We start from the raw sequence: 26,624 nt of genomic DNA on the forward strand, positions 1-26,624 counted from the left end.
ACAATTGCCAAAACAACCTCTCTTATGAAATAATATAATTTTACTTAATAACATTTTTAACATTTATGCTTTGGAGGAGGACTAAGATACCACCTGGGGGCCAGCCTTGTATCTAACCAATAAAAAGTCTGAGGCAGAAGAAGGTAAAGTGATTTCTTTAAGGTCACGTTTCTACTTAGCAGCAGAAGTGGAAATTAATAGGTTTCTTGCCTCCTAATCCAGTGCTCAGATACGTCTGTGCTGCTTGTTTGAATTCATCTACACCAGATTTCTTTGAGTCTAAACATTTTCCTGGAGAAGGCAATGGCACCCCACTCCAGTACTCTTGCCTGGAAAATCCCGTGGGTGGAGGAGCCTGGTGGGCTGCAGTCCTTGGGGTTGCTAAGAGTTGGACACGACTTCACTTTCACTTTTCACTTTCATGCATTGGAGAAGAAAATGGCAACCCACTCCAGTTTTCTTGCCTGGAGAATCCCAGGGACGGGGGAGCCTGGTGGGCTGCCGTCTATGAGGTCGCACAGAGTCGGACATGACTGAAGTGACTTAGCAAACATTTTCCAGTTTCAGATAGTGTCTTTGCTGAGGTTCCAGTATTTGTCACCTTCCACGTTGAATCTGAGCTGAGACATCAGGTTTGGTGATGAATGACAAATATGAAATTCATTCCTAGCTTGTTGGGTTAGGACTCACTCATTGCAGCTTGTCTTGGAGATGGTGGCAGGGAAGTGGAAGCCGGAGGAGCGCTGCTGGAGCATGCAGCCTGCTTGTTGTGATAGCAAGACACACCCATACCCTCTCCTTGTCATTTGACCCGGAGAAGCTGGTTATTCTGGGGGATCCCAGGTGATGTAGAAGCTGCTCAGGGAGCCCTTAGGGTGTTCTAGGTAAAGGTGCAGGCTCTGAAGTGGTGTAGCCCACTCTTCAAAACCCAGCTTCACTACCTGTTCACTGAGTGACTTTGGGGAAGTTATTTCTCCCTCTCTTTCTCCCTGAGTGTCCTCCTCTGTAAAATGGCTGTATCTTACAGGGTTGTTGTGAGGGTTAAGAGAGATGATCCCACATAAAGTGCATAGTACAGTGCCTGGCAGATACTCTTAGTGGCAGCCAAGTCATGTCACAGGAAATGGTACAGCAAGGACCTCACAGAATTGGTCCCTCCACTAAGAGACCTCCCTTAAGCTAGCAAAATCTGTCAGGGTCAGCTTGTTCCGAACTCCAGTTGCTAGGGGAATGCTTAATGAGGAAAGAGGCTGCTAGATTTTGATATATATGAAAATCTGTCAGGTCACTGGTTGGCCACTGAGATAACAGAAAAGAGACTTCAGTGACCACATTCAACAAGGAACACAGTCTTTGCAAAATCAGTTTAGAAAAGTTACTAGACAAATGGATAATTGCAGCCCTTAATAACATTCCCTGATGGGAAGGCAGAATCTGGTTTCCAGAGTTACCACATTATAATATTCAAAATGTTGTTTTTGACAAAAATTAAAGACATACAAAATGGGAAAGTATGGCCTATTCACAGAGAAAAAGAAGAGATTGACAGAAGCTGTCCCTGAGGAAGGCCAGCTGGAAGTTGGCACCCAGTCACTGAATATTGGCATCCTGGAAGTTAGCATAACTTTTAAAAGAAAATGTGGTTGCTTTTTATTGGAAATGTCATGCTTTCTTTTGGCTTTATATTACATTATGAGTATTATAAATATTTTGCCCTTTTGTCTTAGTGGAAATTACCATAAGGGGAAAAATGACCAATTTGCACCTGAGAAAAATTAAAATTTTACTCTTATATCTGGCCTTAAAAACATACACACTCTCACCATTCCATTGGGTTTTAAAAAAAAATTTTATTGGAGTATAGTTGATTTTAAATGTGTTAGTTTCAGGTATATAGCAAAGTGAATCAGTTTTACATATTCATATATCCACTCTTTTTAAGATTCTTTTCCCATATAGGTCACTAGGGAATATTGAGTAGAGCTACCTGTGCTATACAATTGGTCTTTATTAGTTATCTATTTTAAATCCATTTATTTATTTTTAATGCTCACATAAGTGAATAAAATTAGATGACATTTTCTATATTTTCAGTTAATCACTCATTAAAGACATATTTGAATTTAACACATTCATTATTCTTGTTTGAGGCACAGTCTATTTGGTATGACAGAAAATAATGCCTTTCTACTATCCTTGGCTACTCAGACATGGTACATTGTTATTTTCTTGCCCTTTAGATGCTACTGGTGTCGCATCTAAATAAAAGTTTAGATTGGCTAGGGAACTGGCTGCCAGCATGCTCAATTAGGAGCCAGAATTCCAAGTTACACCTAGATTAGGTCTAGGTGACCCTCAGGTCTCCATCTGGATCTGAAGCAGTGGCAGTAGAGTTTTACATCTGAGAGCGCAAATCATTCACAGAGGTCATTCACACAGGTCAGAGCCCTGGCTTGGGACTGAACATAGAAGGATGCAGTGGAGCCAGGAGCAGTCATTCCCTCCGCCTCCTTCTAGAAGAGGAGTGTGCTGGTGAGAAAGATGAGCAGGATCTGGATGGCGTCTCTCACAGGGCTGAGGAAGACTCTGTTGGCTGAGCTTCTGGTGGTATGTTTGTTGTGGGTTGTTTTTAGTTTGGGGTGGGATGTGTGGTGGGTTGTGGTTGGCTTGGGGAGGGTAGTGGTTGGTATGGGGTGGGTTGTGGTTGTTTTCTGCTGGGTTGTGGTTGGTTTTGGGTGGGCCGTGGTTGGTTTCTTGTGGGTTGTGGTTGGTTTGTGGTCTGAGATCGTTATGACGTGCTTGGTTGGGAAATGTTTGATGGTCACAGGGAAGGGTGCCCCTGGGGAAAAAAAAAACAACAGTGGCGTCAGAACCTCTTTTTGGTGGTGAGTGGGCACTAGAGAAAGGAGGCTAATGTGACAGGATGCTGGGACCAGAGCTCATAGACACAGCTCAGTGGCCCCTTCTCAAGGGTCGAATGTGTGTAGAGGAGAGGGAAGCCAGGGGGTACAGAATGTCAAGGATCAAAAAATAAACACTCTGACCTTAAGGTCTAAGGAAGAAGGAATTTATACTGAACTTATATAACTACCGAATTTATACTGAACTTATATAACTAACGAATTTATACTGAACTTATGTAACTACCGAATTTGCTATTGGGAAAGTAGTCTGTCCTCATGTCCTTAATATTATATTTGATCAATCAGTACAAATGTTTAATTTTTGCTAATTTCAAAGGTTATAAGAGCTAGACACCATCCAGACCTGAGGATGGCTAACTCTGCTTTCAAGGAAGTGTAAACAAGTCCTGTCCAAACCCATGAATCTGTTTTCGTGGTGTCTGGGGCACTGGTCATTCTCGCGGTGATCTGACCACATGTTGGTTCTCTGAGGTTGCCTTGCAAAAAAGCAGAGAAAGCTAGGCCTATATCCCTGGGAGGCTGTCTGCTCCTGGAAAGCTGGAGCTTGGCAATGACACCTCCAACGGTCTGAGTGAACCACCGAAGGGACTATAAAGAAGGACGAGGGAAATGCACAGTAATTTGCTCAGACCTGTATGCATTCTGCCCACCTGGAGGTGCCTTCCAGCTTTGTGGCATTGTCTATCTTATTTATCATTTCCTCAGGGTAAATGTTTCTCTAGCACACCACTGAGCCAAAAGTCTGAACACAAATGCTTTCTTTTCCTTATTTTTTTAAAATCTTGATTTTATTAGTGTGGAGCTAAGGAGTCCTGCAGGGCTTTCCAGGAGGCTCAGTGATAATCAGCCTGCCAATTCAGGAGATGCATGAGACACAGGTTCGATCCCTGGGTCAAGAAGATCCCCTGGAGTAGGAAATGGCAACCCACTCCAGTATTCTTGCCTGAAAAATTCCAGGCACAGAGGAGCCTGGTGTGCTATAGTCCATAGGGTCACAAAGAGTCGGACACGACCGAGGAACTGAACACCAAGGGTCCTGACTAGAAACAAACTTTTTTCTTTTCCTTGCATTTATATGAGTGTTCATTTTGAAAATGTCCTGGGAAGAGAATAATATCCCAATCTTTTCACAAAGGGAAGCCACCAAAGAAACAGTTAATGCTTTTGTGAAATCATTCGATTTGGCATGATCACTTTAACATCTGTTGTGGAAAATAGATATGTCTTTGGCCACATTTGCCATGCTTGACTGACAGGAAAATGGGCAGCATACTAGATGTATTTCAGTGTTCAGGGGCTCACGAGGAAGACCTGTTATCTGGGCATTGAGAAAGACTCATGTTTCCTGTTCTTGGCTGAAGCTTGTATTTTAAAACTTAATAATAAAAATAAAAGATTGTATTTATAGTTTTAATGTAAGTTCAAGAAAAGTGGAAAGAAATGTAAGATGTGGAATTTGAGTCCTAGTTTTGTCATTAGTTTCGGTGTGGCCTTTGGCAGGCTACCTGTCTTTTCTGAACCTGTTTCTTGAATTCATTTTAGCTTCCCAGAGAGAGATAAGAGAGAAGGAAGGGGGCAGAGAAAGGAGAGAAAGGGGGCAAGGAACCTCACGATGGTTTGAAGTTGAGGACGACAGCCTGGTAAAGGTGAGTGGAAATTCCTGGTTGTGTTGGAGGCCAGAGACCACCTTGAGAACTAGCGGCATTATTGGTTTTCATTGTTATCAGCCCTTCTTTGTACAAATCCTTCTTCTCTTCCCTTAAACTCTTCAGTAAGGTCTGCTATACCTATGAAGGCTTTGTGCGAGGGGGGATTATTATGGAAATTGAGGAAGGAACATATCCCTGCAGATATGGAAAGAGCTCCTGAGGAAGCTGGAGTCTGGAGACACAAGTGACCGTGAGAATAAAAGACCCGCTGGAACTGGCTTTCATTTTCCGCAGGGCACAGGGTTGAGCTTAGCTTATGAGATCTCGAGGTGCTGAAAGACTCAGCTGGTATCTGGGTAATGCACACGTAGACTCTTTTTTTCTAGGGCACCCACAAGAATATTTTCCAGGCTGATGGATTTCACTGCCAGATATGTAAATAGGCTGCAGAGGAACTTACCAGCTCGCAGCAGTGTTAGGGAAGAAAGTTCAGCATTTCTCAGGTGATTGACAGTGTAGATGCTGTGGAGGGCAAATCGAGGAGAGTTAATGGTGAGGAATTCACAAGTTCAGTTCACATGGCTGCCTTCCTAGGGGACCCCAACCTCTTAGTTCCTTTTGTGCTTACATACTTTATAAGCCCATCACTTTATTTACGTCACTTTGCCAATAAAGGTCCATCTAGTCAAAACTATGTTTTTTTCCAGTAGTCATATATGGCTGTGAGAGTTGGGCCATAAAGAAAGCTGAGCACTGACAAATTGATGCTTTTGAACCATGGTGTTGGAGAAGACTGTTGAGAGTCCCTTGAACAGCAAGGAGATCAAGCCAGTCCATCCTAAAGGAGATCATCCCTGAATATTCATTGGAGGGACTGGTGCTAAAGCTGAAACTCCAATACTCTGGCCACCTGATGCAAAGAACTGACTCATCGGAAAAGACCCTGATGCTGGGAAAGATTAAGGGCAAGAGGAGAAGGGGGTGACAGAGGATGGAATGGTTGGATAGCATCACTGACTCAATGGACATGAGTTTGAGAAAACTCAGGGAGATAGTGAAGGACAAGGAAGCCTGGCGTGCTGTAATTCATGGGGTTACAAAGAGTCATACAGGACTTAGTGGCTGAACAACAACTTTATAGCACATCTAGCAGATTGTCCAGTAGTGGTCTTCTCTATATTGGCTTGACTGAGAACCTCCATGATCTTACTCCAGACGAGCTCACGTCCACTCTTCTCCCCCAGCTGCTCCGCCAGCCTGTTCTCCCACAGGCTGGTGTACAGTGCAGGTCTTTGTTCAGGCCAGTCTTTCTGCTTGTAATACTAGTCCCAGGCACATCTGCCCACAGACTCAACAGTAGCCTCTATGACATTGCTTTTCCCTATTGTCATGAACCCAGATAGGTCTGCATCAGGGAGATGAGCCTCTCTACTGCTCAGCCTAGCTGTGTGCCTCTCCTCACACTGGAGGGCCAGCTCCTCAAGGGCCAGTTCTGTCATTGACAACGCCTGACACTTAGCATCATAGGTGTGCTCAGTGTTTGTTAAATGATCTGTACAGCCTGGTCTGTTGTTCTAGTATCAGTGGGTCTGTTATTATGTCAGGCTCTTGTCCATGAGATGGTTGGAGAGCATCACCAACTCGATGGACATGAGTTTGAGCAAATTCGGTGAGATAGTGAAGGGCAGGGGAGCCTGCCGTGCTGCAGTGCATGGGGTCACAAAGAGTGAGACACGACTTAGTGACTGAACAACAAAAAACCTGTCCAGACATTAACAGTTAAAAAGGGTGCGCTACGTGCCAACCCCTATGCTTGGTGCTATGGGGACCGTGGTGAACAGTGCAAGCCTGGTTCTTACCCTGGTGGCACTTTGAGTCCCTTCAGAGAGAAAGACCTGAAACAAGTAATCAACTGACGAGTGATTAGTCACAGTTGTTTGGATGAAGCAGTGGCAGTGATGAGAGTAAGTAAACTGGGAGCGGGACTTGATGTGGGGCTTCGGGGAATGCTTTCTGAGGAGGTGATGTGTAAGCTCAGTCATCACTGTTGCATAGGCCCTGCCTCCCCAGTCCTTGCACAGTGGGCTTCCCCTAGCCCAGGTGCCTTCCTTCCCTCATCAGCCTCGCTGCACAGCAAGGCATTGTCAGACAACGCCGCACGTGCACTTCGTAAACCATCTATGGTTGCAGGAAGTGTGGAGGACTTAAGGAGGTGAGATAAAAGGAAAGTCATCACGCTCTTTGGTCCTGGCTGGCTTCTAAAAGGCTGCTGTCATTGTGAGGCTGGGTGGTAGCGGCTTCCTTTGGATTCTACCCTTGCAAGTCACTCTGTGGACATAACAGTACCCCCTCCAGAGCTCCAGAGACAGCTAGGTTTGACCAAGCCCAGGGTGTGGCAGGAGAGGGTGGAGTAGCCCAATAGCATGACCATCACCACTGTCCACAAAGACCCAGACACGGTGGACATGGCCTAATGGTCAGACCTGCCCTTTCTGTACAGAAGGGCTGTCTGGAAGTACAAGGACCTCGCCACATTTGGTCCTTGAGGAGAACCTGAAAACAAATCCCTAACTGGGAGTGAGAGGAATTTTCTTTTAAAGTGTAATGCGAGTCCCCAGTGGCCTCACCTCAGAATCTGTGTCCATTTTGTGGGACACTAGGAAGCCAGTTTTCTTGTACAGTCATCATACATCCTGCTAGCAAGCCATTTCCAAAATGCGTCTATGTTTTACAAAATGATTCTCGGTGTAGTGGTGAAACTGGGTCCCGCTAAAACTGAGATCCCCTGCTGAGTTTACGATTAACGTCTCTATCCAAAACTTTATTCTCTTTCTTATGCCAACCCCTCTCCCTATTCCTATTCCCCTTAGGATTGAGGAGTATCAAAGAAAAGGGGAGACTAAAACCAAGCAGGACCCTGGAGGCCCACTCTGGTAGAAAAACCCCTCCTACTCCCCCATGTCTTGTTTGTTGAAAAAGGTTTTAGTTTCCTAGACCGTCCTTGAGTTCCAAAGAGCAGACCCATCTGTTACTAATTAGGGAAGTGAGGAAAGGCGGAAACAAGGGAAAGACAATCAAGAAACCATACTTCAGAGATAAAGCAGAGTCCTAGTTCTCTTCACGGGATGTACATAACACTATCACACACATCCTTGCTCTGTTCTTCAGAAACTAAGACCACTGCCTGCCCAGGTGGAGGATGCTGACTACATGCTGACCATAGGCACACAGACCCCAGACTGTCTGGAATCAGAAGGCTGATGATTAGGGCTCCTGAAACATCCCGCTGTTACCTTGCCACCACCAGTGAATCAGAAGAAAGTCATGCCCCTTGCAAACTTCACCCCAAATATGGCCTTTGAAGGACCTTCCCTGAGGGCCCTCAGACTAGGTCTTTTGTGCACGAGCCACCCACTTTCCTTCCTCGGTGCCTGCAGTAAACACTGTCCTTTATTTCATCACAGCCCAGCGTCAGTACATTGGCTGCGTTTTGCAGCAGGCAAGTGGAGGGTTTGGTTCAGGAACAGTGGGGGCTGAGAGCACCCGTCCTGCAGGCTCTTGGCTACAGGCAGCTTCTCTGCACCCTCAGTTTAGCAAGTGTCCTGAAGGACTGCACAGGGCTTGGCAGAGAGGGCAGTGCCAAGGTAGCCAGATGATTTCAGGACGAGTGTCTTTATTTTTAACTGTTTGCTACTGCTGCCCCCAACCCTGCCTGGCTCTGGAGTTCTGTCAGCCCCAGACTAATAGGAGTGAATTGGGTATAAGTATCAGGGGAATATAGAGAATTTGAAGCAAATTGGGTGCCAGTGACATGGATTCTTTCTCAATCCAAACTTTAGTCAGGTTCTAGAAGCTTCTCCTACCCATCCTTGTAAAATCCAACTTTAACCAGACTCCTCATAAGTCAATTTAGCAAGAACCTCCCACTCTTGATACCTGATCACCCTTATTATCTGATTGAATTCCTCATCCTCTACCATCCCCAGGTGATATCTGATCACCTTGGCCTGCCTTCAGCAGGAATTCTGTTAGGTCAGTTTAGCCAGAGTCCCTCTTACAGGGGGACTCTGTTTTGATGTTTCCTCTTAGTGATTTTCCATCCGCTCACCCCTACCCTGTTCCTTGGCTATAAATTCACACTTGCCCATGTTGTATTCAGAACTGAGACTTGTTCTATATTGAGTTCTCTTTTCTCTTATTGCAATAGTCCCAAATAAAATCTGTGTTTATCCATCCATTCATTCATTTTGCTTTAACTACTCTCCAGCTCTGGGTTTTTCTTTAACATTTTAAAATAAATTTAAAATAATAAAAAAATAAAATTTCTTTAAATTTTTTTCTGTTTATGTTGAGCATACCTTGTGTGTTTGTATCTGTGTGTGTGTGATGTATAAACTTTTGCAGATAAAAGGTAGGACAAAGAATGGTGAGGCAGAAAAGGAGTGCAGCTACTGAATTCTTCACATCATATCTGGATTGTATTTTGAATCCTTCAAGGTCAGTATAAAATCGTACAAACCCAGTACGAAATTGTAAAAGCCCTTGAGCAAATCATTTATGGATCATTTCTTACTTTATCTTGGCTGCAGTTATGTCCGTGGAATTAGGAGACGTCCAGTTTGCCTTGAAAATCTTTGTCATTGGATCCTTCAAGTCGTACTTGGCACTGTCTTCACAATACTCGCTGGGGTTGTGCCAGGAGCCAATGATTGAGTTGTGCTGGTTCCGTGCTTCCAAGACCACAGAGCTAATATTGCTATTCACATGAATTAACACTAGAAGGAAATAAGGAAACAGTCAGCTGTCTGTGCAGTGAGATGAGAGATGGGGTCATAAAATCAAAAGTATGAAAAAAGAAAGTTACAAGTAGTATGTAAATAAAGTATTGTCCCATTTTAATCAAATATAAAATAAGTTGAAAAAATTCTGGAAGGAAATACATCAATATTAGCTATGAGGATTTCCTGACTGTGCAATTACAGATGATTTTTATTTTCTCCCTAGTTCTTTTTTCGTGTTTTCCAAGTTTTCTACAGGAAAAGGTGGACAAAAGAAGACCTGTGCTCCGGTCCCGGCTTTGCTATGTACCAGGGATGAGATCCTGGCTGACTTTTAACCTCTTGAGTCCTGTTCCCATCTGCGAGATGAGAGTTCTGTCCTTCGTGGGTAGGTGCGTGGCATGACAGTGAAGTGGGGGGATTGAAGCTGTAGATGTATATTAAAAGCTCAAGTGGGCCTCCTGGGAAGTGCTTCAGGAAATAAGTATTTATTACTGCCTAGTCAAACGAAACCTATTTGCTGGTTCCAGAAATGCTGATGTTCTTGGTCTCTGTTGTGGACGGTGAGGGAAGGGAGAGTGGCTCTGAGACCCAGAGGCCCTAATCCAAGTATCTAATATCAAATAACCTCTTAGGGTTCCCTAATTCCCCCCACTCAGTGAATCTTACCTGTTGACGTAGCCCAGCATGTGCCCACAGTGGCATGGGCCACTGATACTTGTGAATCCCACATGCTATTTTCAGCATTCCAAAGTGTATTAGGGAGGGAATTTCAAGAGAATATTTCAGTTTGTCCATTTCCTCCCTTAGAAGATCCCTTCTGCACAAGTTTCTCAATCCTAAGGGTATTATTCTCTAGGGCCCTCCCAACCACCCCAAATTCCTTCAACAGCCTCTCCTTTACAAAATAAAGAAAACTGATCTTGTAGCATGATAAGAGCAGACAGTCCTGGATCTGAATCCTAGCCCTAGCATTGAAGACCAAGTCGCTTCACCCCTGATCCTTGGTTTCTTTTCTGTCCATCATTCACTCCACAGATATTTATGCTTTGCATTAGGCTTGGTTCTAAGTATGAGGACAATGACATTGTCTCTCGTTGCACGGAGATCACGATGCTTTATCTTGAAAGGGTCTTGGGATAGTGAAGAGAGGAATGTGAAAACTTCAGTATTGGTGGGTGTTGGATAAGTTGTCATTGTTATCCGTAGCACGAAATAGCTCTCTGTTCTGTTTGTTTTTGACAGTCGAGGTTGCTGAGCCAGATCCCCTGGCCCTGACTTGCTCAGGTAGAACCTGATATTTGTCCTTAATACCTATGCATGGTGGTGGGGTGGATGCTAATGAGCAACAGTGTCATCCAGTCACAATCAAGCCTGTCTTGGTCCTGTTGTGGAGGGTAAGGGAAGGGAGAGGGGCTCTGAGCTTGCCTTTGTCCTTCTGCTTTCTATCTCTGGCTTATATACTCCTTGCATCCCTCCTAGTTATCTGTATTATTCAGATTCCTGACCTCCATGGCCCTCTCCCTTCAGACTGCCACCTGAGGACCCACACCTGTCCAGAATCTTCAAAGTGCTTTTCTTTCTAGAGCCTCTAAACACTTTTGGTTTTATATTTCTGCTTCTGTTCTGTTGTTCCCAACACCCAGCACACGGCTCTTGTGACTGTCATAACCCCACTCACTCTGCTGTTTGTCCCCATCCTCTAGGATAGCGAAGCTTCCTCTGTTCTGCAGACGCACCTGGCTTGCCTGCCACTCACACTTGTTCATATCTGGTGCTTGTCTGGAATCTTCCTTCTCATCTCACATCTCACCCCCACTTACTCTCCAAGATCCTGCTCTCTTTTCCTCTCACTCCTGAATCATGTACGCTTTTAACTATAGAGTTGAGGACTTAATTACATTCTGGCTTGTACTGTACACTGTAGTTTCACCTGTGGATCTGGGCAATCCAGTGCTGGGTACCTGGAAAGCACTAAGTAGCTGCTCATTGATTTTTAAAAAGTTGTGCATCCAGTGTTGCATAGTACCTTAAAGCTGAAGGTTCAGGAAAAAAGGCAAGCAAGTTAAATTTTTCTTGCCTGTCAAAGTAAAAATGGAGGCAGATATTTACCCTGCACATTATAATGTATTATAAATGCTACTGCCTTACGAGTTTCTTTGACTGATAATAAGGCAGACCCAGGGAACTTGTTCTATGATGTTGCATGAGCTGCAACTGTGTCTTGAAACCTGCCAAACCATTTATACATGTCTTACCGATGTTAATACAAACCCTGAAATTAAAAAAAAATCAATATTAAAATAAGGAGAAGCAGTTGGCGTGTGTGGAGATTTACTTGGTCTTCCCAGATGTCCCGGGAATCCCAGTGAGGTCCTGTAATGACACAAGGAAATCATGGAGCGTGTTGTGTAATTGCAGGTGTGGAATCTGATACATCACATATCCAAGGGCATAGTATTTTGACTCTCAACTTAAATCATTGCTACAGTGAGTCAGTTTATCACAAAGCTTTAGCACATTTCTGTTCTGAGACTAAATCAGATGAAGTTTGGAGAAGTGCATGACACGTGGCAGATGTTCAATAAGTCTTAGTTTCTGCTTCTGGACCTGATGCCTCGGTAAATGCTGTCATGTCTGTCTTATCCGGCACATTCCCTTATGGATTGTCTTACGGATCGTCTTTTGATTCTTCTTTCTCCTGTGTTCCTACTTTCAGAAGGTTTCTCTGCCACCCCCACCTCTAACTGCCCCACCCACGCCCTTTGCGTCTTCACAAGGTAGGTTTCTTTCTCTTCCATTTCAACAGCAAAATTCCTCACCTCATGGTGTGCTATCTTAAGTCAGAGGTCTGAGATCTTGACTACCCAGATCCTTCCCTGTATGCGAGCTCCCACTCTTCCCTGTACACAAGCCCACACCTCCTGTGCCTCATCTTGAATCACAGGATCGTCCTCCCTGCCTTGGTTAGAACAAGATCCACTGCCCGAGGGGGTCAGACACAGGGAGCCTCGCCACAGCGGAGGCACTTAGTCCCCGAGGGAAAAAAGAAGCAAAAAACAGGAAAAAGGACTAGCTAGAATGAGCGTGTGAAGTCAGGCGACAGTCATTCTCCTGCTCAAGCCTGGAGTCTGTGGACTGTGCGTGTGGGGTCCACTCCAGTGTTCTCTGCAAAATTTGGTGAGAGTTCTAAGAGAGGCAGGATAACATGGCAGGCTCTGAAGCTGGACAGCCTGAGTGGGCAGAGCTGAACACCTCCTGGCTATTATTTAGGTTCAAATATTAGCAGTACAATCTACTAGTGACCTTGGGTAAAGCTTTAACTCCTCCGTGCCTCAGCTCTCATCTGTAAAATGAGATGATACTAGCATTTCCCCTTAGATCACAGAACACAGGAAGATGTCTTAGCTCTCACTCCTGTAATTGAGAGGTGTATAGTGTTGTGATTAAGAGAAGGGTCTCTGAAGCTAGAAAGCTCAAGTTCAGATCCCAGGCCCATCATTTAAGTGGCTCTGTGACCTGAGCGATTCCCTGGCATCTCCGCCTGTTTTCTCATTTACAAACAGGGGATGACAACAGCAGCTACCCAGCAGGTCGTTGTGAGGGTTAAATGTATTGGTACATGTAAACAACCATATTAAATTTATTGTTATTATGAAAGTTGTATTAGAGAGCACTTGCCTTGACTTGTAGGTCTGACTGATCCCCAAAGGGATGTTTATATAATAGTTCTAGGCACATCAAGGAAAAGCACTGGATTCGGAATGAAGAGACTAAGATTCAAGAGGCAGTTCTGTCACTTACCAGCTGTGAGACCCTGAGCAAGTCATTTAACTTCTCTCAGCTTCAGACTTCTCATTTATCGGGCGGGGCAGTAATGCTTTCCCTGTCTAACTCACTGGATGTTCTGCCCATAGACTGAATGTGAACAGTGTTTCCTGGGGTTGCACAGTATACAGTCATCCCTGGTGGCACTGTTTTATCAAGTGGATGGGAAAAGGCTACAAATCGAGGTGCAATTATTGCTTCTTAAAATAATAAAGATGCCTCCCCTCCCAAACACAGACAGTTTAAGTCCAGTTTCTTTAAGTGAGAGAACTTGCCGCAGTTGTGCTCTTGCTGCGACTCACTCACCCTGAGTGTTGGGGCATCCTGACTCTTGTGGCTCAGGTTCACAGAGGGTACGTGCAGGAAGCATCCCACCCAACCCACCTGTTCCCACATTCTCATTCTCCCCTCTTCTGCAATCGACGTCCCAGCCAGGTCAAAGACACACGCTTTGTGTGTGTCACTGACAGCAGGGGTGGAGGGGTATGTCTTGAAATTCTGGCTTGATCTCCCTTCAGAGAACAGAGGACAGCAGAGAGAACGGCGTCTACTTACGTGTGTAGAGTGTGTTGCTCTTATAGACAATTGAGTTGATGTAGATTAGTGAGAGTGTCTTCTGGGTGACCGAAGAGAACAGCTTGCATTTGGCAGTGGGATTTGTACAGCTGGCGGGAGAACACAGAAGCCAGAGGCACAGAAGCAGACCCAGTGGCAGAAGCAGGGACCTGAGGATTGCCATGGTTTCAGTCTGTTTGCAAACTTCTGAGCCTGGAACTGAGTAAATGCGACAACTCACCTGTTTATATGCTCTGGGGCTGGATCTTCCGGGCGATGTCATACATGCAAATGTCCTGCCCACTCCTCCCTTGGGCTTTTGGAATTTGGTCCAAGATATCACCAGGAACGAATCTCTCCAAGTTTCTGTGACCCTTTACCAGTTCCAGTTTCACTCAAGAAGAGGAATGTTCTGATAATGATTTATTTTGCATTTCATTCACCTCAGCCTCTGATATGTGAAGGAAGCTATGGGAAGGTGTTAATACTGGCAAAGTGAGATTCGGAGTTGAGTAATTATAACCTAACTGGCCCTTGTAGAAACTACACTCTTCTCTGTATAGGAAACTCAGGCATTAAAGCACTTTTTTTTTTAAAATCGAATATTACATACCCTTTCCAATACTCCTTAATCGAACACATCCTCCTGTCCCAGTTCATTTTGTGACTATCACAGAACTGGAAAGACTGTACTTCTGGATTTATATTTGTTTCTTTGTAAAGAAACAGCTTTCTCTACCTAACACTTTCCTCTATAACACAAGGAAACTACTGAAAAAAATCAGAAAGTGTGTTTTTTCATATATCTTCTCTGATTTTAATTCACTCACTGAAGGAGAAAAGAGGAAAGATGTATTCTATTGTGTGAGTAGAAGGAAAACAAAACATGTTGACTTGAATCAAAGAGATATTTATACATGTTTCTTCTAGAGAAGCACTTACAAAATGGTGGAGCAAGGACCTCTGAAAAACCCCCTCCTCCAGGAAAGTGATAAGCAAAAACAAAGTCAACTTTTTCAGAACTCTGGAAATCACCAAAACTTGCAGCAATTCGAGGAGCATTTGTTTAAGAAAAATGGCTAAATCGCATTAAGCACAGTGAGCATCGTGACATTTTAACTTGCCCTTTTCCCATCCCTCTCACCCACCTTTTTAGGTAGCCTTAGAAGGCAATGGCAAGCCACTCCAGTACTTTTGCCTAAAAAATCCCATGGATGGAGAAGCCTGGTAGGCTGCAGTCCATGGGGTCGCTATGGGTCGGACACGACTGAGCGACTTCACTTTCACTTTTCACTTTCACACATTGGAGAAGGAAATGGCAACCCACTCCAGTGTTCTTGCCTGGAGAATCCCAGGGATGGGGGAGCCTGGTGGGCTTCCGTCTATGGGGTCACACAGAGTCGGACACGACTGAAGTGATTTAGCAGCAGCAGCAGCAGCAGAAACCAACAGCCTTGCAGCTGTGATAGCCGTGAAGACCAGCAAACTAGCGGTCAAGAGGGAGGGGAAAGAATGGGTTTGGAGTGCTCCAAAAAGCTTCATTTTCAGAGTTGTCACTATGTGACCTATTTGCAAATTGTCTATAAAGATGAATTCTTGGAGCTTTCAGAACTTTCTCTGTGCAAACAACCTTAATGTTAGGATATTTGTTGAAAATAGTGGAAAGGTTTTTTTTTTTAGAAATTAATAATTATTATTAATACGATTTAATTATGATGCTTTGAATTTTTAAGGTATTTTATGACTTCCCAGGCATTTTCTATGTGTCATTTTATTCTCATTCAAGAGTGATGAGTAAATGATGTTCCCGTATATTTACTAAGTAATATAATCAGGTTGAAAAAACATATTTTCTGAAACCCAATCTGACCATCTTTCAGCTATATTGCTGTTACATAAATTTTGGTGTTTTGCACATATGTTAAGAAAATCATTGCTTGTATTTGGAACTTCATTTATTTAAGTCAGATATTTCTATACTCTGTTTAACGTAGACTTTATCCAAGTATTACAGAGTTTCTAAAATGGTAAACATCAGTCTGAACTAAACCTGGAAATGTCCTTTGTTCTGTGCACTGTTTATTATTTTAAAATAGGGAACAAAATCTAGATTCCTAGCTTTTTTTGAAAAGAGGGAATATTGAGCAAAAAAGTTTCTTTAAATAGTGCTAAAGAGTTGCTGTCCCCTTGACATAAGATATTCTATTTTCAGTAACCCAGTAAACTCAGTAAAATCCTTTGTGTCTTCCTGACACAGTATCATGTACAGAACTAAGAACAAAATATGCTGACACTGTATTACCAAAACCTTTTTTTTTTTTTCATGAGCTCAGTTTTCTCTTTTGTGTTATGAGTCCTGACTACTTTAGGCTATTGATTTGTGACCTTTATTGAGTCACTTAATTCCTACTTTTATGGGCTTCTCAGGTGGCACAGTGAGGAAGAATCTATCAAAAAAAAACAAACAAACTTTCCACTAATTATTTTCAACAAATATCCTAACATTAATCTCTGCCAATGCGGGAGACACGAGTTCAACCCCTGGGTCAGAAAGATCCCCTTGGAAAGGAAATGGTAACCCTCTCCAGTATTCTTGCCTGGAAAATTCCATGGACAGAAGAGTCTGGTGGGCTACAGTCCCTGGGGTCACAAAGAGTTGGACACAACTGGGTGACATGCACTACAATACCTACTTGTGGGTTGTTTACTTTGAGTTCTTATTTAAAAATCTTTGTCTTTGGAAAGTTTTTAACACTGCAGCTGCTTGAGGCAGTGGTTGCGACTAACAAGGAGCTGAAAAAATGTAAAAGAAAAAAAACTGGAGAATGAGATTTTGACTAAGGGCCTTGGCAAGCTCTGACAAATTCCTGGGAATCTAAAAGGCCACCTGCACGAACAGAGCTATGCACAGGCCCAGAAAAGATCTGAGAAAGCCCTTATCACTCATCTGTGGCTGACCTTGAGGATCTATACAAGTAAGAAAAATGCGACTAAGGTAGATTTGTAAAGTGCTTATTCGACCAGTGAATTCATGCTCTAGAATGCACACAGAGGAAGCTGAGAGGAAGGCGGCAAAGGCTGAGAGACTTATTGGTTCAAGATGTTTAGGCAATCTGTGTCTATTCATTAACTGACCACTAAGCTAACTGAGGGCTTCCCCTGTGGCTCAGTAATAAAGAATCTGCCTGCAAAGTAGGAGACCCAGTTTCAATCCATGGGTTGGGAAAATCCCCTGGAGAAGGAAATGACAAGTCACTCCAGTCTTCTTGCCTGTGAAATCCCAAGGGTAGAGGAACCTGGTGGGATACAGCCTATAGGGTTGCGAAGAGTTGGATTTAGCAACTAAACGACAACAAGCTATCTGAGCAGAGACTTCAGTGGCCACACATAATAAGGAATATTGACTTTGCAGAATGAATTCAGAAAAGTTGCTAAACAAACAGCAGCAGCAACAACAAATAATAACCAAAAGGAACTACAGCAAACCCTAGGAAGAAGGGGAACTCGGTGTGCAGAGTGGTCAATGGTCACATTGTATTTTTTTAATGTTCAACTTTCAACAAAAAATTATGAAACATACAAATGAACAAAAAAGTATGTTCTGTTTATAGAAAAAAGAATTCCCAGCCCATAGAAACTGTCCTTGAAGAAGTCCAGATGTTGGATTTACTAGACAGAAATATTTATTCAATTTTTATAAATATGTCCAAAGAACTAACAGAAGCCATGTTTAAAGAATAATAGAAAAGTGTAAGAAGGATGTCTCAACAGAAAAGGAATATTAATAAAGAGATAGAAATGATAAAAAGAACCAAACAGAAAATTCATAGTTGAAAAAGTGAAACTGAAAGGAAAAATTCACTAGAAGGACTTAAGAACAGATTTTAACTGGCAGAAGAAAGTATCAATAAACTTGAAGATATTCAGTAAAGATATTCAATACATTTAAGAAAAGAAATGCAAGATTATATACTGAAAAATACAACAAGGAACTCATAAAAGCCAAAATGATCTTGAAACAATAGCAACAATAAAGTTGGAGAACTCACACTTAGCAGTTTCAAAACTATGAAGGTATTGCAAGCAAGTCTGTGGAAAAATGGTGGAGCAGAAGGACAATAAGCTCACCTCCTGTCATGGGCACACAAAACTACAACTATTTGTACAGCAACTATTGATGAGAAAGAACTGTTTCTACCAGAAAAGATCTACAAGTAAAGACATAGAGAAGGAACCACAAGGAGACAAGCAAGAGGCGAGGAGTTGTCAAGACCCATTCCCCCTGAGAAAATAATGACAATTTCAGAGGTTCTCCCCAAGGAATAAGGGATCTGAGCCCCACATCAAGCTCACCAGCCTGGGGGTCTTGCACTGGAAAAACAAGCCCTTAGAATGTTTGCCTTTGAAGGCCAGCATAGTGTGCTTTTGGGAGACCTACAGGGCTGGGGGAAATAGAGATTCCACTCTCAAAGGGTGCATACAAAATCTCACAAGCTCCAGGACCCAGGGCAGAAGCAGTAATGTGAAAGGAACCTGGATCAGACCCACCTGCTTATCTTGGAGAGTCTCCTAGAGAGGCAAGAGGAAACTGGGGCTCATCCCAGGGATGTAAACACTGGCAGAAGCCATTCCTGGGGGCTTCATCTACCACAGGACACTGGTTCTGCAAGTGTCATTTTTTTTAATCCTTTCTCTAGCTCAGAATCCCAGGGACGGGGGAGCCTGGTGGGCTTCCATCTATGGGGTCACACAGAGTCGGACACGACTGAAGTGACTCAGCAGCAGCAGCTAGCTCATTAGTGCCAGGACTCAGCCCTACCTACCAGGTTTTTGACACCAATAATGGGACACCTCAGGCCAAGCAACTACCTGGGGTGGGGCGCAGCACCACCTACCAGCAGACAGGCTGCCTTAATACCCAGAGCCCAGAGCCACTACTGGACAAGGCCCTTCCACTAGAAGACCCAGGACTTGTCCCCACACTGCAGTGTACAGGCACTAGACCTGGAACCCCCAGAGATCCCAGGGTCCAAGGGAGGACACAAATCAATAAAATCAGATAAAAAGCAGAAGCTAAACCAACACCATAGAAATACAATGGTGCCTAAGAGACTACTAAAATCACTATAATAAAATGGACTGCTGCTGCTAAGTCACTTCAGTCGTGTCCGACTCTGTGTGACCCCATGGACGGAAGCCCACCAGGCTCCCCCATCCCTGGGATTCTCCAGGCAAGAACACTGGAGTGGGTTGCCATTTCCTTCTCCAATGTGTGAAAGTGAAAAGTGAAAGTGAAGTCGCTCAGTCGTGTCTGACCCTTAGTGACCCCATGGACTGCAGCCCACCAGGCTCCTCCATCCATGGGATTTTCTAGGCAAGAGTACTGGAGTGGCTTGCCATTGCCTTCTCCGAATAAAATGGACTACCTAGAAGCAATAGACAAATTCTTAGAAATGTGCAATCTCCCAAGCCTGAACCAAGATGAAACAGGAAATATGAACAGATCAATTACAGGTAGTGATATTGAATCAGTAATCAAACTCCCAATAAACCAAAGTCCAGGACTAGATAGCTTCACAGGTGAATTCTACCAAACATTTAGAAAAGACTTACTTATCCTTCTTAAACTATTCCAAAAAATTTCAAGACAATTGCACTGAACTCATTCAACAGAGCCAGCATCACCTTGATACTTAAACCTGACAAAGATATCACAGAAAAAGAAAATTATTGGCAAATATCATGGACCAGAGCTTCCCAGGTGGTGCTCGTGGTAAAGAACCCGCCTGCCAATGCAGGAGATAGAAGAGATGTGGTTCGATCCCTGGGTTGGGAAGATCCCCTGGGGGAGGGCATGGGAACCCACTCCAGTATTTTTGCCTGGAGGATCCCATGGACAGAGGAGGCTGGTGGGCTGTGGTCAGTTGGGTCACAAAGACTGAAGGGACTTAGCACGCACACACACATCGTGGATGATCAGAGACGCAAAAATCCTCAACAGGATATTAGGAAATAAAATCATCACATTAACGATATTAAAAGGATCACACACTTTGGTCAAGCGGGATTTATCCCAGGGAGGCAAGAATAATTCAATGTCTGCACATCAGTCAATGTGATACACCACATTAAAAAGCTGAAGAATAGGGGCTGCTGGCTCAGTGGTAAGGAATCTGCCTGCCAATGCATGAGACACGGGTTTGATCCCTGGTCTGGGAAGATCTCACATGCTGCAGAACAGCTAAGCCTGTGTGCCACAACTATTGAACCTGTGCTCTAGAGCCCAGGAGCGACCACTGCTAAGCCCTCACAACACAACTACTGAAGCCCACATGCCCTAGAGCCCATGCTCCACAACAGGAGAAGCCACCACAACGAGAAGCTTGTGCTCTGCAACTCGAGAGTAGCCCCCGTTCACTCTAACTAGAGAAAAGCCCATGCGGCAGTGAAGACCCTGCAGAGCCAATAAATAAATAAATTTTAAAAAGACTTTAAAAGGTCAGAGAATAAAAATCATATAATCATCTCAATAGATACAGAAAAAGATTTTGAGGAGCTTCAATGTTCAATTAATCTGTGACTTTTGGTCAATTAATCTATGACAAAGTAGGCAATAATATACAATGGGAAAGGACAGTCTCGTCAATAAGTGGTGCTGGAAAAAAAATCAGCTACAGGTAAAAGAATGAGATTAGAATATTTTCTCATGGTTTCAGTTCAGTTCAGTCGCTCAGTCGTGTCCGACTCTCCGCGACCCCATGAATCACAGCACGCCAGGCCTCCCTGTCCATCACCAACTCCCGGACTACACTCAAACTCATGTCCACAGAGTCGGTGATGGCATCCAGCCATCTCATTCTCTGTCGTCCCCTTCTCCTCCCGCCCCCAACCTTTCCCAGCATCAGAGTCTTTTCCAGTGAGTCAACTCGTCGCATGAGGTGGCCAAAGTATTGCAGTTTCAGCTTTAGCATCAGTCCCTCCAATGAACACCCAGGATTGATCTCCTTTCTCATGGTTTATACAACCATAAACTCAAAATAGATTAAAGACCACAGTGTAAACCTGGAAAAGTCCTAGAAGAAAACATAGGCAAAACACTCTTTGACATAAATTGTAGCAAGATTTTTTGGAATCTTTCTTTTAAGGAAAAGGAAACAAACCAAAATGTACACACAGACAAAACATGCATGCATAATGGCCTATTTCTCCAACATAAAATGGAATAAAATTCTGTCATTTACAACAGTATGTATGGACCTAGAGATTATTATGTTTCATGAAATAAGTCATACAGAGAAGGACAAACACTGTATGTTGTCATTTGTATGTGGAATATGAAATATAAAACAAATGAACACAAATAATAAAAAGACACACACCTACAGATACAGAGAATAAACTAGTTGTTATCGGTGAAGAGATCCATAGAGATAGAAAGTGGTTGTTAGGGGCCTGGCAGACAAGGAGACTGGAAAGTGACTGCTAATTGGTTTGGGGTTTCTCTTTGGGGTGATGGAAATGTTCTGGGATTAGATAATGGGGGTAGTCTCAAAATCTTGTGAATATACTAAAAACCACTGAATTGAATTTTATGGTATCTGAATTATGTTTCAGTAAACTCTTTTCTTTACGTACTATTCTGTGTAGGCAAGTTGGGGTAGTAGAAAGAATGAGACCCAACTTTATTTTTTATTTATTCATCTTTTTAACGAGAAAAGTATACAAATTTATATGTTTGAAGTGACATGGGAGTCATCACATGGAAATGAAGACATGAAGAAATGAGTGATTTTTTTCAACTGTATTGAGATATAATTGACATATAACATTGTGCAAGTGTAAAGTGTACAACAGGAACTTCCCTGGTGGCTCAGTGAACAGGAATCTGCTTGCCAATGCGGGGGATGCAGGTTTGTTCTCTGGTACAGGAAGATTCCACCTGTCACAGAGCAACTAAGCCCATGAGCCACGACCACTGAACCTGTGTGCCCCAACTACTGAAGCCCATGCTCAGCAGCTAGAGAGGCCACCGCAATTAGAAGACTGAGCACCGTAATGAAGAGTCGCCCCTCTTGCTGCAGCTAGAGAAAACCCACGCAAAAGCAAGGAAGACCCAGAGCAGCCAAAAATAAATAAATATTTAAAAAATTAAGTGTACAGAATACTGATAACACTTTTATCTTGCTATATGACTACTCCCACAGTGTTAGCTAACACCTCCAGTAACGGGGAGATTTAAACAAAATAATTTTATTTATGTTGTAGTTTGGCTGTGGCGGGTCTTCACTGTTGCGCGTGTGGGCTTACACTAGTTGTGGCGCGTGGTGCAGTGTGGTGGCTTCTCCCCTTGTGGAGCACAGGCTCTCGGACACGCGGCCTTCAGTAGCTGGGGCATGCGGGCTCAGTAGTTGCGGCTCCCAGGCTCTAGAGCACAAGCTCAATAGTTGTGGCCCATGGACTTAGTTGCTCCGTGGCATGTAGGATCCTCCTGGACCAGGGGTCAAACCTCTATCTCATGTACTTGCACTTGGCAGGTGGAGTCTTTACCACGAGCCACCAGGGAAGCTCAGGAGGTGTTGACCAAGGGTATAAACCTGAGTGTTTTTATGGAAAGACTGAAAAGTCATGGAAAGGTGTCATAGGAAAAAGGTGAGCAAGTGCAGTAAACGGGAAGGGGACAGACGTGATTAGCAAGGTCAGTTCTTTCAGATTCCTCTCAAGACAGAACGTTAGTGCTAGGAGAATGTTAACGGATCTGAACTTTGGTCTCCACTGCTGAAGACTGAGACGTTAATACCAATTTTACGTATTTTTATGCTTATTAAATGATAACTGTATGTAAACCATTTAGGGGGTGAGATGGGTCTGACTCACAGTAGGTGTATAACACATGTTAATTTGTTTTCTTCCTTCTTTCCTTCCTCTCTCCCTCCTCTGTTTTCCTCCCTTCCTTCCCTCCATTCTTCTTTGCTTCATACCAGATTAAGGCACTGAATCTGGAGAAAAGAAAATACAGTGGTTCTGCTGTTGACATAGAAATAAAAGTCTAATCCTCCCTCTGAACTGGGGACAGAAGATTGGGGCAGTGGGGGACGACTCAGAGAAAAGCTCTGATTTAAGCAGATTTCTTCCATTCATTCATTGTGGTGTGGTGCTGAGCCTGAGAGAGGGCCTGTAGAAGTCATCAGCATTGCCTCTGGGGAGGAGGGAGCTGTCTGTTAGCTATAGGGGCAGTTGTTGACCAAACAAAGCTGTTCTTTGATTCCAGCCAGAAATGGCTTGATTTTTCCAGAGGACTAGGGACCACAAGAAAACTAGTTTTTAAAATTATACATTTCTTTGGGCTTCCCTCTCCTCCACCTTTTTCTTTGGAATTTTGGACTTTAGTTCCTGGACATGCACACATTTAAAAAGCTCCATAGGTAATTCTAAAACAGTGTTGTTGTTTTTTTTTAACTTTTAACATTCATTCAAGTCACGTGGAACATTTTGCTAACTTGCAGTTTCTGATTCATGGGTCTGGTGTGGAGCCTGAGACCCCTCATTTTTAACAGGCTCCCACATAAGGCCAAACTGTTGCTTATCCGTGGACCACACCTTGAACAGCACAGGTTTAGCAGCTGATCTGCATAAAACAGATTGAATGTTAAACCAATTGTTAAAGTTGAAAAAGCTGGGTTCTGTGACTACTGTGCACCTCAAACTGGTCAACCTGCCTAGAGTTTATCTGCTGAAACACTTCATGGTGTAAAAGGTGGGCACTTCAATAGCTGGCTGGTCTCTCTGGAAAGGAACACTATCAGAGAGGAGAGGGCAGCTGCTTTTCTAAGGTCAAAGTCTGAGGTGAGGGTCCCTGAAATTTACCATAAGCGACCACTGGCGACTGCAGGCTGCAGGGATTATCAGCCTGAATTTCTCAGTGTTTTGATCCAGTGTCCTGGGTGTATCAAAGGTGTTTGGGATGCAGTTTGGCCACCAAAGGGGTACAGGCACAGACTTTGGAGTCAGAGGGGCCTCAAACCTCTTTGTAGCCTCGGATTGTACTTAATTTATGAAAAAGAGAGCTATCTAAGCCACAGTTCTCTTATTCATACAGTGAAAAAAATAATACCAGCCTTGCAGGATTGTGTCAAGGTTTAAGAAACAATGCAGGTGACTCCTGCCATGGCCAGTGCTCTTTAAGTGGGGGCTCTTGGCCACTAATGGCAGGTCACAGTGCAAATCTAAGTAAAGGGCCACCAGGGGGAGGGAGGGGCCCCAAGAATGTTTACTCTCGTCCGTCTCCTCACGGGGGGTGCTTTAGTCAACATGGGTTGATTCAGGGACTGATTGGCTTGTACCCTTTGGCTCTTTGGTTTGGGGTGGTGGGTGTTCTGTTTTTGAGGCTCCCATAGTGTGGATTCTTTTGCTTTAGGATAATCTCAGAAAATGTACACTACCCTTCTCATTCCCTGAAGCTGACACATTTTCAGAGAGATGACAAACTACTGTACACGACATTAAGAATTTTCAAGCTGAACTGGCCCTAATTATTTTAATCAAGTTCCCTCATTTGCGTCTGAGAAACTGAACATAGAGTAAACTTGCCTAAGGCTGTAGACCCTCTTGGTGGCAAAGCTGGGCCTAGAACACCATCCGACCCTGCCCCTACCAGCTCCTGGCTGGGTGCTTCCGCACTGTCCTGCTCTACTGCCTAGTTACTACCTGCTTGCTCCTACGTGGCATTTTAGGTTCAGATGAGACAAAGTCAAGGTATAGCATGTTTACATTTTAACGTGCCGGGCGTGTCCACCTAGGACTCTTGCTCAGTCTGCTTTCATCTTACAGAATTTGGAGAGAAGTTTACTATTGCAATAGTTCATTATTTTATCTTTGCTTGAGCCTTTTCATTGGTCACATCTGTGGCTTTAATCCTGAACTGTGTGTCCAGAGAACAGTTGGAATGGCACAGTACTTTGGCCACATGGCCTCATCTGCATCTTCAGTTGCTGGGATTAGGGTTGGGGGTATCAAATAAGCTGCTCAAGGTCACACAGCTTTCGGGAAAAGCGATCCCTGTCTTATAGTTCAGTTCTGTTCAGTTCAGTCGCTCAGTCGTGTCCGACTCTTTGCGACCCCATGAATCACAACACGCTAGGCCTCCCTGTCCATCACCAACTCCCGGAGTTCACTCAAACGCATGTCCATCGAGTCAGTGATGCCATCCAGCCATCTCATTCTCTGTCGTCCCCTTCTCCTCCTGCTCCCAATCCCTCCCAGCATCAGAGTCTTTTCCAGTGAGTCAACTCGTCGCATGAGGTGGCCAAAGTATTGGAGTTTCAGCTTTAGCATCAGTCCTTCCAATGAACACCCAGGATTGATCTCCTTTAGAATGGACTGGTTGGATCTCCTTGCAGTCCAAGGGACTCTCAAAAGTCTTCTCCAGCACCACAGTTCAAAAGCATCAATTCTTCGGCGTTGTCGCCAAATTCCAGGCTGATGACAGTCTCGATCAACACACACTTGTCAAAGGAGTGAGAGAGATTGAGAATAAAATGACGAGACTTTAAAGAGAGAACACAAAAGTTTATTCACAGGCCTGCTTTTTATTCTAATCTTATAGCATTTTGACATTTTATAATTAAAATGTCCTTTTTAAAATCAAAGTATGGTCCTTGTAGATTATAGATAGTAGATACGTCTCCCACTCATCTGATTACTTTTTAAAATGTTTTTATTTGGCAAAATGAGAAAAAAATTGGTTCTCTCTGGAAAAATTAGCATTCTATCTAGGTCCCTGAAATCCAAAATCTGGATACCAGGGGTCTATGAAGACTTTGCATCATAACTTTCCAAAATGCCTTGTGTTACTATGGCAAAGAGCCGAGATTGCTGGCATTTAAGTAGGAGTTGGAAAATTGTCTCAGGGTGTGTTCAAAGATCTCTTTCTCATTGAGAGGGAGGCTGAACCTTTTAAGTTCCTCCTTCCAACATTAGAATCCATAGCTCCCCCCAATTGAAAATTGATTTCATTCATTTTTTTAGGCAGGGTTGGTGGGTGAAGGACTGAAATGAAACAAGAATAGAAGTCTGCGCTCACTACTCTCCAACCCCCAACAGAAAAGGAACTCGAAACTGCACCCCCAACAGGGGGAGGAGGAAGCTTTGGACATCCTTTTCATGTGACCAGCTAGCATGGCTTTGAAACCATGCCCCACAGCGTTAACAGAAACTGGTGACTATCAGAAATTCTTGAGCTTATCTTACAGAACAGCAGGTAAGGGAAAAGCTTCTTAAAACTTCCTTCTGCTTATAGCCTGCCCTACTTGAGCAAGCGCAAGCTCGCCTTTAATCACTAGGTTGCCGATTGCGTGTTCTCATAGATTCACATAGCCTAGGAATTTGGAATCAGCTCTTGCCCAGTTTGAACCAGCTGAGACTATTTGGGACCATTGACTCTAAAACTGGACCTGGGTAGAACACTGGTTCCCTGACCTTTTCCCTGCCTCCAGTCATCTTTCTGAATGCCTAAGACCACTCTGGTTCTTTAACCCGTAAATATTTCAAGCCCCTTGATTTTGACAAGGCAGATCTCAGAATTCTTCTCCCATCTCCTCATTTGGCTGCTTCATGAATAAACCATCTCTGTTGCAAACCTCATCATCTCAGCATTTCCCTTGCTGAGCATCATACAAAGGAACCTGGTTTGGTAACTGGTTTCTCCTCTGAGAGGCAAGAACTCTGCCTGAGAGGAGGTGCATTGCAAGGTATTTGGGGAGACTTAGCAAGCCCTGGTCAGTTACCTCTGGAAAAAGTTGGCTCTCTGTTTAGTTTCTGTTTTTGTTGTCGTTTAGTTGCTAAGTCATGTCCGACTCTTTTGAATCCATGGACTGTAGCCCGCCAGGCTCCTC

General features: G+C 43.8%; 1 protein-coding gene and 1 long non-coding RNA gene across 6 annotated transcripts in view; one reads left to right on the forward strand and one right to left on the reverse strand.

Annotated features, from left to right (window-relative positions):
• The window catches only part of LOC129554338 (uncharacterized), a 38,582-nt gene that overhangs the window by 7,016 nt on the left and 4,942 nt on the right, over positions 1-26,624 (forward strand). Inside the window, exons 1-4 of one of the 5 annotated variants that reach the window (XR_008685592.2) lie at positions 2,156-2,607; positions 4,467-9,070; positions 9,163-9,743; positions 25,759-25,990. This is a non-coding gene — a long non-coding RNA (uncharacterized LOC129554338). Of the gene's footprint in view, positions 1-2,155; positions 2,608-4,466; positions 9,744-25,758; positions 25,991-26,624 lie in introns of those variants that run through there. The other 4 variants (XR_008685591.2, XR_008685589.2, XR_008685588.2 and 1 more) reach the window with 4 other exon arrangements.
• On the reverse strand, positions 2,514-13,918 carry PLET1 (placenta expressed transcript 1). The gene is made up of 4 exons (XM_055423032.1): positions 13,735-13,918; positions 9,147-9,348; positions 5,034-5,095; positions 2,514-2,839 (listed from the first exon to the last, which is right to left on the reverse strand). The coding sequence occupies exons 1-4, from the start codon at positions 13,916-13,918 to the stop codon at positions 2,514-2,516; spliced, it is 774 nt and encodes a 257-aa protein (XP_055279007.1).

Source organism: Moschus berezovskii, chromosome 14 (genome assembly GCF_049115385.1).
Source record: "Moschus berezovskii isolate FMDL1 chromosome 14, NW_MosBer_1.0, whole genome shotgun sequence".
NCBI classification, from domain to species: Eukaryota; Metazoa; Chordata; class Mammalia; order Artiodactyla; family Moschidae; genus Moschus; species Moschus berezovskii.